Source organism: Macaca fascicularis, chromosome 15 (assembly GCF_037993035.2).
Source record: "Macaca fascicularis isolate 582-1 chromosome 15, T2T-MFA8v1.1".
NCBI lineage: Eukaryota > Metazoa > Chordata > Mammalia > Primates > Cercopithecidae > Macaca > Macaca fascicularis.
In genome coordinates, this window is record NC_088389.1 from 5,694,964 (window position 1) to 5,706,893 (window position 11,930).

An 11,930-nucleotide genomic window follows, 5' to 3' on the forward strand; every position below is an offset into this window, starting at 1 on the left:
CCCCAGTCAAAGCCCCTGGTACCAACACTTCCCATGTGCCAGCCATGCTCTTCCGGAACACACCCAGCAGTCCACTGCAGATAAGGAAATCAAGGCCAGAGAGGGGCCATCTGGCCAGGTCACATGCTGTTAAAGGCAGAAAGGCAGAGAGAATTTGCTCTTTCTTTTTTTTTGAGACGGAGTCTCACTCTATTGCTCAGGCTGGAGTGCAGTGGCGCGATCTCGGCTCACCGCAACCTCCGCTTCCCAGGTTCGAGTGATTCTCCTGTCTCAGCCTCCCGAGTAGCTGGAATTACAGGCGCCTGCCACCATACCCAGCTAATTTTTGTATTTTTAGTAGAGATGGGGTTTTACCATGTTGGCCAGGCTGGTCTTGAACTCTCCTGACCTCGTGATCCGCCTGCCTCAGCCTCCTAAAGTGCTGGGATTACAGGTGTGAGGATCCCAGAGTGCTGGGATTCAAACCAGGCCAGAGGGGAGTGTAAGGTTGCACACCTGGGGCCCCTCCCAGGCCAGCAGGGCCTGTGGGGAGATAGGGAAGGCTCTGCGCTCTTCGAATGCAGGTCTCAAAAGAGAAAGGTGCAGCCAAGCCCAGGCCACCCCTCTGTGGCGGGTCTAGGCTGAGGGCCTTGGGAGGGTGAACCCAGGGAGCCTGGCCTCCCAGTCACTGCGCCATGACCTCCCATCCTGTTCTGGTTCAGTTTCCCCACAGCCCTGTGATGGGGGTAGAGGGACTGTGTTGGGGCCGCCATCCTCATTTACAAATGGAGACCACATGGTGCCAAGGAGCAGGGGACTCATGCCCAGTCACACAGCAGAGGTGGAAGGAGAGACTCTGCCTGGGGTTGACCTGACCTCCTGCTCTCCCCACTGAGAGTGGCTTTGAGCATGCTGCTGGAGCCCGGTGCTCCCTGAGCTACTGGGAGAGTTTGGATTCCAGGGACCCGAGTCCCCCTTGGGTTGCAGGGAAGTCTGAGAAGATGAGGCCCTGTGCAGAGGCCTCCCGTGGTGCCTGTGGGGGTCCGAAGCACAGGTCTCCCGGCACGTGGGCAGCTTTGGGCTCTGTGGACGTGGAGCTGACAGCCAGCTGCAAACACTGCCACTTCTCCCAGGTTTCTGGAGCCTTCAAAAGGAGTGTCAGAGTGAGGAGGGGAGGGAGAGGGAGGTTGAGGGAGAGGGAGGGTGAGGGACAGGGAGGGTGATGGAAAGGGAGGGTTAGGGTGAGGGACAGGGAGGGTGAGGGACAGGGAGGGTGGGGGAGAGGGAGGGTGAGGGTGAGGGAGGATGAGAGTGAGGGAGAGTGAGGAGAGAGGTAGAGTGAGGGGAGAGGTAGGGTGAGGGAGAGGGAGGATGTGAGAGAGGGAGGGTGAGGGAGAGGGAGGGTGAGGGAGAGGGAGGATGTGAGAGAGGGAGGGTGAGGGAGAGGGAGGATGTGAGAGAGGGAGGGTGAGGGAGAGGGAGGGTGAGGGAGAGGGAGGGTGAGGGAGAGGGAGGGTGAGGGAGAGGGAGGGTGAGGGAGAGGGAGGGTGAGGGGAGAGGGAGGGTGAGGGAGAGGGAGGGTGAGGGAGAGGGAGGGTGAGGGAGAGGGAGGGTGAGGGAGAGGGAGAATGTGAGAGAGGGAGGGTGAGGGAGAGGGAGGATGTGAGAGAGGGAGGATGTGAGAGAGGGAGGGTGAGGGAGAGGGAGGATGAGGGAAGAGGGAGGGTGAGGGGAGAGGGAGGGTAAGGGAGAGGGAGGGTGAGGGAGGGTGAGGGGAGAGGGAGGATGAGGGGAGAGGGAGGGTGAGGGAGAGGGAGGGTGAGGGGAGAGGGAGGATGAGGGGAGAGGGAGGGTGAGGGAGAGGGAGGGAGAGGGAGAGGGAGGGTGAGGGAGAGGGAGGGTGAGGGAGAGGGAGGGTGAGGGGAGAGGGAGGGTGAGGGGAGAGGGAGGGTGAGGGGAGAGGGAGGGTGAGGGGAGAGGGAGGGTGAGGGGAGAGGGAGGGTGAGGGGAGAGGGAGGGTGAGGGGAGAGGGAGAGGGAGGGTGAGGGAGAGGGAGGGTGAGGGAGAGGGAGAATGTGAGAGAGGGAGGGTGAGGGAGAGGGAGGGTGAGGGGAGAGGGAGGGTGAGGGAGAGGGAGGGTGAGGGAGAGGGAGGGTGAGGGAGAGGGAGGGTGAGGGGAGAGGGAGGGTGAGGGAGAGGGAGGGTGAGGGAGAGGGAGGGTGAGGGAGAGGGAGAATGTGAGAGAGGGAGGGTGAGGGAGAGGGAGGGTGAGGGGAGAGGGAGGGTGAGGGGAGAGGGAGAGGGAGGGTGAGGGAGAGGGAGGGTGAGGGAGAGGGAGGGTGAGGGAGAGGGAGGGTGAGGGAGAGGGAGGGTGAGGGAGAGGGAGGGTGAGGGAGAGGGAGAATGTGAGAGAGGGAGGGTGAGGGAGAGGGAGGGTGAGGGGAGAGGGAGGGTGAGGGGAGAGGGAGAGGGAGGGTGAGGGAGAGGGAGGGTGAGGGAGAGGGAGGGTGAGGGAGAGGGAGGGTGAGGGAGAGGGAGGGTGAGGGGAGAGGGAGGGTGAGGGAGAGGGAGGGTGAGGGGAGAGGGAGGGTGAGGGAGAGGGAGGGTGAGGGAGAGGGAGAATGTGAGAGAGGGAGGGTGAGGGAGAGGGAGGGTGAGGGGAGAGGGAGGGTGAGGGAGAGGGAGGGTGAGGGGAGAGGGAGGGTGAGGGGAGAGGGAGGGTGAGGGAGGGTGAGGGGAGAGGGAGGGTGAGCGGGGCCGTGCTGTCTTCGTCCTGTGGCTTCTCCCTGGGTGCCTGTCAGGCTCTGCCTTTCACGTGACAGCCTGTCTAGCTCCCGGGATCAGCTCAGCTCCCGGAGAGGGGGCCCCTTGCAGACAGGTCAGCGTCCATGGGTCCGTTCTGCCTGCCTGACCCCGACCCTCTGACCCTCCAGGAAGCACCTGCAGCCTGATGTCTGGGTTAGGAGGGCCTTGGACAGCCCCTGTGACCCAGTGCGCTCCGCTCAGGGGTTTTCTGTCAGGCTGCATAATAGCTGCTCTGCGCCGCGGCTCTGGACTGTTGCGGTTCCAGGACAGACGCAGAGAGGACGCTGGCAGTGGAGTCACAGAGAACGGCCCTGCCACTCTACTCTGGGACTCCGGGCATTTGGAGCCTCAGTGTCCTAAGGTGGAGAATGAAAACTAGGGCGAGGCCGGGCGCAGTGGCTCACGCCTGTAATCCCAGCACTTTGGGAGGCCGAGGCGGGCAGATCACGAGGTCGGGAGATCGAGACCATCCTGGCTAACACGGTAAAACCCTGTCTCTACTAAAAAATACAAAAAGTTAGCTGGGCGAGGTGGTGGGCGCCTGTAGTCCCAGCTACTCCGGAGGCTGAGGCAGGAGAATGGCGTGAACCTGGGAGGCGGAGCTTGCAGTGAGCCGAGATCGCGCCACTGCACTCCAGCCCGGGCAACTGAGCGAGACTCTGTCTCAAAAAAAAAAAAAAAAGAAAAAGAAAAAAAGAAAACTAGGGTGAAACCAAAGATGTTTACAAAACCTCCTTGCAGCCTCATCCTAATCTGATTGACAGGTGGGACCCAAACAGTGACTCCAGGGTGAGGATACAGGAGGCCCCCTCAGCCTCACCCCGGCCCTTCCATTCAGGGGCCCCTTTGCACAGCTGCAGCCGTGATAACCCATCGCACATGGAGAAGTCTGCAGACTGGCAACAAAGTATTACCAGTTAGCCCTGGGTGCTGGCCTTTCTTTGATTTTATCTTACTTTTATCCTTTGTCTTCCTGCTTTTAATTTTTAAAGCTTTCATGGTGAGCATTCATGTATTACACGTAGCAAAGTCCTTTGAATAAAGTATGTATTGTACTGTGAAAAAAAATGAACCTGGCTGGGTGCAGTGGCTCACACCTGTAATCCCAGCACTTTGGGAGGCTGAGGCGAGCAGATCACTTGAGGTCAGGAGTTCTAGACCAGCCTGGCCAACATGGTGAAACCTGTCTCTACTAAAAATACAAAAATTAGCCAGGCATGGTGGTGGGTGCCTGTAATCCCAGCTACTCCAGAGGCTGAGGCAGGAGAATTGTTTGAACCTGGGAGGTGGAGGTTGCCGAGTCTAGATTGTACCACTACAACAACAACAACAACAAAACAAAACAGAGTTGAAGAGCAGTGGAAGGAAATCGGAGGCAGGGGCTCTCCCAAATATACGGGCCTCGGTTCTGGAAACAGCAAAGTCTACTCCTGGTTTCGTTGTTTTCCACTCATCCCTTTTACTCACTTGAAGCCTGAGCCGTGGTGTCCAGGCCAGGTGCTGGGCTGGCTCTGGGGACCAGTGAGGTCCTAGTAGGCCAGCCCTATCTGTGTGGAGCCATGGTTGGGTGGGCACCATGCAGCCCCCCATTCTCCTCCAGGCCACTGTGGATGCGTCCCCACCCTGTGGTTTCTGGGGCCCCAGCTTTCTCTACTGCTTCTTCCAGCAAAGTACCCATGTTTGGCCTGGAGGCCATCTGGAGGAACGGCCAAGTGGTGGGCCACGTCCGGAGGGCCGACTTTGGGTTCGCCATCGACAAGACCATCGCCTACGGTTACATCCATGACCCCAGTGGTGGGCCGGTGAGTCGCCTTCTCTGGCCCTGCTGAGGCAAATGCCGATTCCTCCCCAGCTCCAAACCAGCACCCTGCACTGCACCCTGAGTGTGCCGGGCACAGGGAGGAGGACGGGTGGGGTCCAGGGGAGGAGGAGGGAAGAGAAAGGAGGGAGGAGGGAGAGGAGGAAGAAGGAGGGAGGAGGGAAGAGGGGGAGGAAGGAAGGAGAAGGAGGGGGAAGGAAAAAGGGGAGAGAGGAAGAAGGAGGAGGGAGAGGGAGGAGGGGGAAGGAGAAGGGAGAGGAATAGGCCTCAGCAGGTGGAGGACTCCCCAGCTGTGCCTGGGCAGAGCCAAAGCTGCTCTCTGTTTTCTTTCTGGAAGAATCTGACTTCCAGGCTTTTTTTGGTTAGAAGGAGGTGCCAGCCAGCCAGGCTGATACCTTCCGGCTCCTGACACCAGAGACCCAAACCTCAAGCTGCCCACGGCCCACCCTTTGCCTGGGGTGCAGGGGTGGCCCCAGGGTGACCAACCAGAGACTCAGACGCAGCGACCCATGTTTCTATCCTCCTCTCTTTCCTCACTCCAGACACCCCTGACCTCAGGGAACCCCACACTAACCAGGTGACCCTGGTCCCTGGCTCTGCAGGAGGCAGGAGCAGGCTGGAAAGAGCAGGTACTGCCCCCAGAAGCAAGTCCCAGGACAGCTCTGGGTGGCCAGGGGTGGTGGGGCAGGGGGTGGGCAGCCTCCCCAGAAGGGGAAGGGGTGGTCTGTACCTCCACCTCCTTTTCCCATCTTTCTGGTGCCACATGTAGAGGTGCCAGTGAGGAGGGTCACATCCCTCCATGGGAGCAGATCTGACATTTGGCCCAAGCCCTAAGTGAGGCCGGGAGGTGCTGGCCTGACTCCAGAACCTTCCAGCCTGAGTCCCTGCTGGGCACATAGAGGGAATCGGGGAGGGAGGGAGCGCTTGGGAGAAGCCACAAGGAGGGGTAGGCTGGAGACAGAGCAATCTTAGCAAGAGCTGCAGAACATGCGCAGGCCCAGCTCGAAGGCCCAAGGGGGAGGGGACACCGCCAGGCCTCAGGCAAGGCCATGGTCCTGTGGAGCTGTGGGGAAGTGGCAGCCCATGGGGCTGAGTCTGGCGGTGGAGCTGGGAGGCTCAGAACACACTTGATGCCACCAGGCTTTGGGATCTGCCTTTTACTTGCTTTGTGACCTTGGACAAGGATCCTCTCTTAGAGCCTCGGTTTCCTCATTTATAAAATGTGGACACTCACCTACCATGCAGGGCCGTCATACAGGCCACTGCCCAGAGTGGGATCTTAATAAGCAGGGATTGTGATGGCGTGGCTCCCACCGTGGGCAGGGCCTCCTGACACAGCCCTGGGGCCATGGTCCTGGGGGCCACAGCCCTGGGGCCCAGCCAAACCAGAGTTTATGGGTTCCATGCCAGGGTGGGCTGGGGAGGGGAGGCTCCGTTGCCATTTCTTCAAAGAGCAGTAATGCTCGCCTTTCTCCAGAGTCAGGGATGGGTCCATAACCAACGTGACCAGGGAAGCTGAGGTTCCATGGCATCCAGACAGGCAGCCGGGGAACCAGTCGATGCACCCAGAGCTGCTGGTGCACGTCTCGTGCCCCTCCATCAGGGCTGTCCAGAGCATTTGCACCATGGAAATGGGCAAATGCTACAGTCACACCCGCCTTACTCCAAAGCTGTTGTTAAACATTTTCTAGCACCCAAGTGGGGTAGTAGAGGTGTCTTCCTAAGATAGGGAAACCTGGTCATTAAAGGGAAAGGCTCTGAGATGAGGAAGGAGTTTCTGCCTGGTGGGTATTTGTTAGCAAGGCCAGGTGCCCGCTTTGAGTTGTGCCTGCCTGGGGACATCTGAAGTCCACCAGCTCTCCATGCTGCCTTCCTGCGGGGGACAGCTCAGAACTCGCAGCCCTGCAGGTGCACACATGGCTCAGAAGCGCCACTCCTAAAGCTCCTGTCACAGAAAAAGCTTGATTTGTTTTTCTATTTTATTTCATCCAGTCCTGAGCTGCCAGGAACAAGAAGGAGCCCTCTGACTCCCAGAGTAGAACCTGAGACTGCCTCCTGTGGCCCTGGCCTTGGGTTTAATTGCTATAATGGGAGAACAGCTTCCCTGACTGGCCCGGCCTGCCCTCCTCATAGCAGCCGTGGCAAAAGTGCCCAGCGTCACCAGCTGCACCAGGCTGGAGGTGACGCCCTCCTCCTGCCCTAAGAGCACCTGCACCTGGGGCTGACTAGTTCCCGAGGGCTTGCTGGGGAGGCCAAGCCAGGGCGTGGGATGGGGAGCACGCAGAGGCCAAGCTGTCTAGAAGGCTGTTCCAGCCGCCCCTGCCCAGAGGGATTTGAGCCGGATTGGCCGCCAGCCTCGGCGCTGCTCCGGCCCGGCTCCGGGGAAACCACCGTGTTTCTGCTGTTTCCCAGGCATCTGGAATCGCTGGGGCTGGAGGTGTGTTGTCCTGTGGAAGTCGTACTGGCTGCCAGACCTTGGCTTTGCCAGACCCCAGATGCCCGTGTCCAACTTGAGATCACATGGACACGAACTCCACCTGCTCTGGGGCGATGCCTGGGTTCGGGAAGGAGGCCCTGGCACAGGGATGAGTTTGCCCACAGGGCAGGCAGCAAGACCAAGACCCCCTCCTCCAGAGAAACAGGCAGGCCTGAGCCCCGCACCTACCAACAGATAGTGACCCTCATCCCCACCTCTGCTCCTAGGTCTCGCTGGACTTTGTGAAGAGCGGGGACTATGCCCTGGAGAGAATGGGGGTGACCTACGGTGCCCGGGCCCACCTGAAGTCTCCCTTCGACCCCGACAACAAGAGGGTGAAGGGAACATACTGAGGGCACAGACCCCATGCCCCATCACATGCTGTCCGTCCATTCCCACAGGTCCCAAATGGCCCTGGATCCCAGGACCCTGGACCCGGCCAGAACTTGGGCCCTCCCTGTCCTTAGTCTAGGCCTAGTCCTGCTAAAACCCCCAAACCAGATACGGACAGAGACCAAGATGGCCCATCGTGTGGTCACTGACCAGAAGGCGGTCTCTAATCCGCCCCAATCCTCCCAGAAAACAAGCCTGTAAGTGTCTTGGGCTCAGGGACCATGGCTTGTAGTTATCTCCAAGCTTCTAGAAGGTGCTTAGTAAATACTTGATAAGCCCCACGTGAATACAGGGAAGCAAATAGGCTTCGTCTTTTACCCCAAGCTTGACCGATTGGTGGTGGGCTTCCCTGGGGCACTTGGCTGAAGAGCATGAGGCTGTGTCTGGGTCAGGAAAGAGCGGTGATCGGCTGGCACTGTCTGCCATCAGTGATTGACTGGCACTGTCTGCCACAGTGCACATGGAGGCCTGGGACCAAGGCCATTCTGCAGGATGGTGCCTCTCAGATCTCAGGTCAGCACGGGAGCTGGAAAGCTCTTCTTCCCTTGCTCGACCTCCTGGTTCTTCAGGTGGCAAAGCCTCCTGAGAATCAGCAGCCCGGGAACAGAGGAGCCAAAGCAGGGAGTGGGCGGGGCCTCAGATGGGTGCCCTCCTCAGCCGCACAGAAGTGCAAGCTCCTTCCTCAGTTTCCCTTTGAGCCCCTTGCTCACCAGGCTCAGGCAGGAGGGGCATCCTGTTGGGTAAGAGTCTGGTGGAGTCCCCCTTTCTAGGTGACTTTTGTCTTTGCTGTTGATTTGAACGCATTTCCTGCCCGTGCCTGCCTCCTTGTCCGGCCCTTGCAGGAGGACCCTGTCTTAGGCTCTGCCCCGCACGCTGCCTTGAGATGGGGTGGCTCCGCTGCCTGCTTTCTCTTCCCCCCGATAACTGCCTGTGTGTCAGAAGCAGCTCTGCCTCTCCTGCCCGGGAGGGGTGTCCATCTCTGTCCATCCCACATGCTCAGTCCTCTCCCTCATGCCCCTGAGCCCAGGTTCAGATCAGGCCCGTCAGAGTGGCACTGTGCAGTCTTGCCAGGTGTGCCCTGAAATCTGGGAAGAGCGGGTGGCAGATGCTTGGGGATATCATGGAGCTGGGGCCCCACAGAGCCACACACACAGCAAGTGGCGATCTGGGGGCAGAAGTCCTGGCAGGCCCCAGCTGCCTTTGGATGCTCCCAGGCCACACGGCCCACTGTGGACTGAGCTCAACAAAGCTGCAGGCAGACGTTTGGGTTACAGATGGCTGTGAAAGGCGGGTTTGGCCTCCTGAGTCTGGGGAGGGGGATGCGGCTGGAGAGTGGGGTGGGGGCCTCTGGCTTTCACACGCTTCAGGCAGAAGGGACACCTGCAGCCTCCCCTCGCTCACAGGTGGGCCTGGCTCCTGGATGAGACAGCTTTGTGGGAGCCAGAGGAGGAGAGGAGGGGAGCCGGCTCCCCAGATGGCCTGGCCTGCTTCCTCCGGGTCTGCGGTTTGGCCACAGACCCCTGGATTGGGCCGGTGACCACATTCATCTCACGGCCTGTCCTTGGGGGAAGGCTGAGGATGAGGGGAGGTCAGAGCCCAGGTTCCGCTCCAAATTGTTTCTCGTGGCTGCAGCTGGGGAACGCATGCGACGGCACCACCCTGTCCCAAGGAAAGAGAACTCAGCCCCCCTCCCTGTACCCTGTGTGCTTCCCCCGCCCCCGTGGAGACAGAACCTGGCCCCTCCGGGAGGGCACTGGGCATTGATGTGAGCGCAGCCTCCACGACTCGCCTCCCGAGCTCACCACCTGCGGGCTCCATCCCTGGGCTGCAAGAGATCCCGGCCCTGCCATGGCTCCCAAGCGCACCACCCAGGGTCCACATCGCAGGACCCACCTTCCCAGACCCCGAGTCAGGTCTTCCAGACTTCGACTCTAAAAACACCGTTTCATAGCTGTTTTTAAAAATTTTTTCCGGAAATATTGATACCATGACGCTCACTGTGGCTGGGTACTGCCTCTCAAGAATTCCGAGGAAACTGTTTTGAAAGTGCCTACACTGGCTGGGTGCGGTGGCACACGCTTGTAATCCCAGCACTTTGGGAGGCCAAGGCAGGTGGATCACCTGAGGTCGGGAGTTTGAGGCCAGCCTGACCAACATGGTGAAACCCAGTCTCTACTAAAAACACAAAATTAGCTGGGCATGGTGGCACATGCCTGTAATCCCAGCTGCTCGGGAGGCTGAGGCAGGAGAATCGCTTGAACCCAGGAGGCAGCGGTTGCAGTGAGCCAAGATTGCGCCACTGCACTCCAGCCTGGGCAACAAGAGTGAAATTCTGTCTCAAAGAAGGGGAGGGAGGGGAGAGAAGGGGGGGAAGGGAGGGGGGAGGGAGGGGAGAGGAGGGGGAGGGGGGAGGGGAGGGGAGGAGGGGAGGAGGGGGGAGGAGGGGGAGGGAGGGGAGGGGGAGGGAGGGGAGGAGGGGGAGGGGAGGGAGGGGAGGGGGAGGGAGGGGAGGAGGGGGAGGGAGGGGAGGAGGGGGAGGGGAGGAGGGGGAGGGGAGGGGAGGAGGGGGAGGGGAGGGGGGAGGGGAGGGGAGGAGGAGGGAGGGGAGGAGGGGGGAGGGGAGGAGGGGGGAGGGGAGGAGGGGGAGGGGAGGGGAGGAGGGGGGAGGGGAGGGGAGGAGGGGGGAGGGGAGGGGAGGAGGGGGGAGGGGAGGAGGGGGGAGGGGAGGGGAGGAGGGGGGAGGGGAGGAGGGGGGAGGGGAGGAGGGGGGAGGGGAGGAGGGGGGAGGGGAGGAGGGGGGAGGGGAGGAGGGGGGAGGAGGGGAAAGGAGGGGAAGGGTGGGGCGGGGCTACATTGTCACCACCAGAGCTCTATACTGCACTGGGCAGTGAAACAGCCTTGGGCCATGTGAAAAGTGGGGGGTGTGAACGGAACACAGAAGGTTCCATCTCGTATCACAGTGGTATGATCTCGGCTCACTACAACCTCTGCCTCCCAGGTTCAAGGGATTCTCCCACCTCAGCCTCCCAGCTGGCTAGAATTACTGACGAGTACCACCACAGCCTGGCTAATTTTTGTATTTTTAGTAGAGACGGGATTTCACCATATTGGCCAGGCTGGTCTCGAACTACTGACCTCAGGTGATCTGCCCGCCTCAGTCTCCCAAAATGCTGGGATTATAGGCGTGAGTCACTGTGCCCAGCTCTAATTTTTGTAATTTTTGTAGAGACAGGGTTTCACTATGTTGCCCAGGCTGGTCTTGAACTCCTGGGCTCAAATGATCTTCCTGTCTCAGCCTTCCAAAGTGCTAGGATTACAGCACCCGACCTTGTATCATTTCAATTAATTTAAAATTAATCACGAGTAGCCACATGAGACTAGCAGCCACTAGACAGCACAGACAGCCCTGGAGCGCTCTGGGACCCACTCGGGCAGGCACCCCTATGCTGGCTGGAGCCTGGAGTCCAGGGCCACCCCATCTCTCAACACCGATGGGCATGAGTATTCCTCACCCCAGGGCTCTGAGCACCTCAGAGTGGTGGGTTGTGCCACCTTAGCAGCCCCCATCCCCTGGGAGGCTGGGAAACCCTTTCCTCAGTGGACAGATAGGGAGAACCAAGCCCAGAGAGGGAAAGTAACTAACTCAGGGTCACACAGCAGGGGTAAGAGTAGCAACTTGGGCTGCTGGACTCACAATAATTCAGAAGGTGGGTGAGCCCAGAGAGTCCCTTTGGCTTGGAGCATGTAGGTCATTTTCAGGTAATAAAGCACTTCCCCTAAGCTTCCAAATAAGGACCTTATTTTAGATAAAATCCCCCACAAGGGTCCTGGGGAAATTCCTGTTTCATAGGTAAGGAAACAGAGGTTGAGCATTCAGACACTGGAGTCAGACGTGGGGACACTCTGAGCTCCCGGGCTTACTCTGGGTGACCTTGGCACCTAACTTTAGGTCTCCGAGCCTCAGCTTCCTCCTCCATCAATGAAAGCAGAAACGACATGGCTTCACGGGATTGCTAGGGCTGTGCATAGCCTCAGTGTGGGGCAAGTGGCAGCGCTCAGCGACCACGGGGTCACACTCATCTGGCTGTGGGAGGTGTGGGTGCTGCTGGAGCGGGGTTTGGGGACACAGCTGCTGTCTCCACAAGAGGAAGAGGATAACCAGTCTGAGAGCAAGAGAGTGCGCAGGGGTGGGGGGGGGGGTGGGGTTGTCGCTGTGGCAGGTTCCAGAGCTGGCTGGGATTCCCAATCACTGTTGCTCTTGGGCTCCAGCTGAGGTCTTCATCTGGGAGTCTCAGTTTCCCTGCCTGAGACTGGCAGGTTGCAGGTGCCCCCCGGGGGGGTTGGGCAGGACCCTCGGACCCTTCTCTGGGCTGACGATTGGGTATGATCAACGGGAAGGGGCTTCTTGGGCCTGCTCCCTGCCTTCTGTCACCCAGGCTGTAAAGATGACAGAGGGCT

General features: G+C 59.8%; 1 protein-coding gene across 10 annotated transcripts in view; it reads left to right on the plus strand.

The window, feature by feature from the left end:
• SARDH (sarcosine dehydrogenase) overlaps positions 1 to 7,759 on the plus strand; it is a 75,479-nt gene extending 67,720 nt beyond the window's left edge. For 7 of the 10 annotated variants that reach the window (XM_005580496.4, XM_045372779.2, XM_065529893.1 and 4 more), the window contains 2 exons: positions 4,451 to 4,586; positions 7,307 to 7,759. In XM_005580496.4, the coding sequence (XP_005580553.3) occupies positions 4,451 to 4,586; positions 7,307 to 7,432 (262 nt within the window). In that variant the 3' untranslated portion in view covers positions 7,433 to 7,759. Of the gene's footprint in view, positions 1 to 4,450; positions 4,587 to 5,145; positions 5,233 to 7,015 lie in introns of all 10 variants that reach the window. The other 3 variants (XM_045372775.3, XM_074016071.1, XM_015436244.4) reach the window with 2 other exon arrangements.
• The last annotated feature ends 4,171 nt before the right edge of the window (positions 7,760 to 11,930 follow it).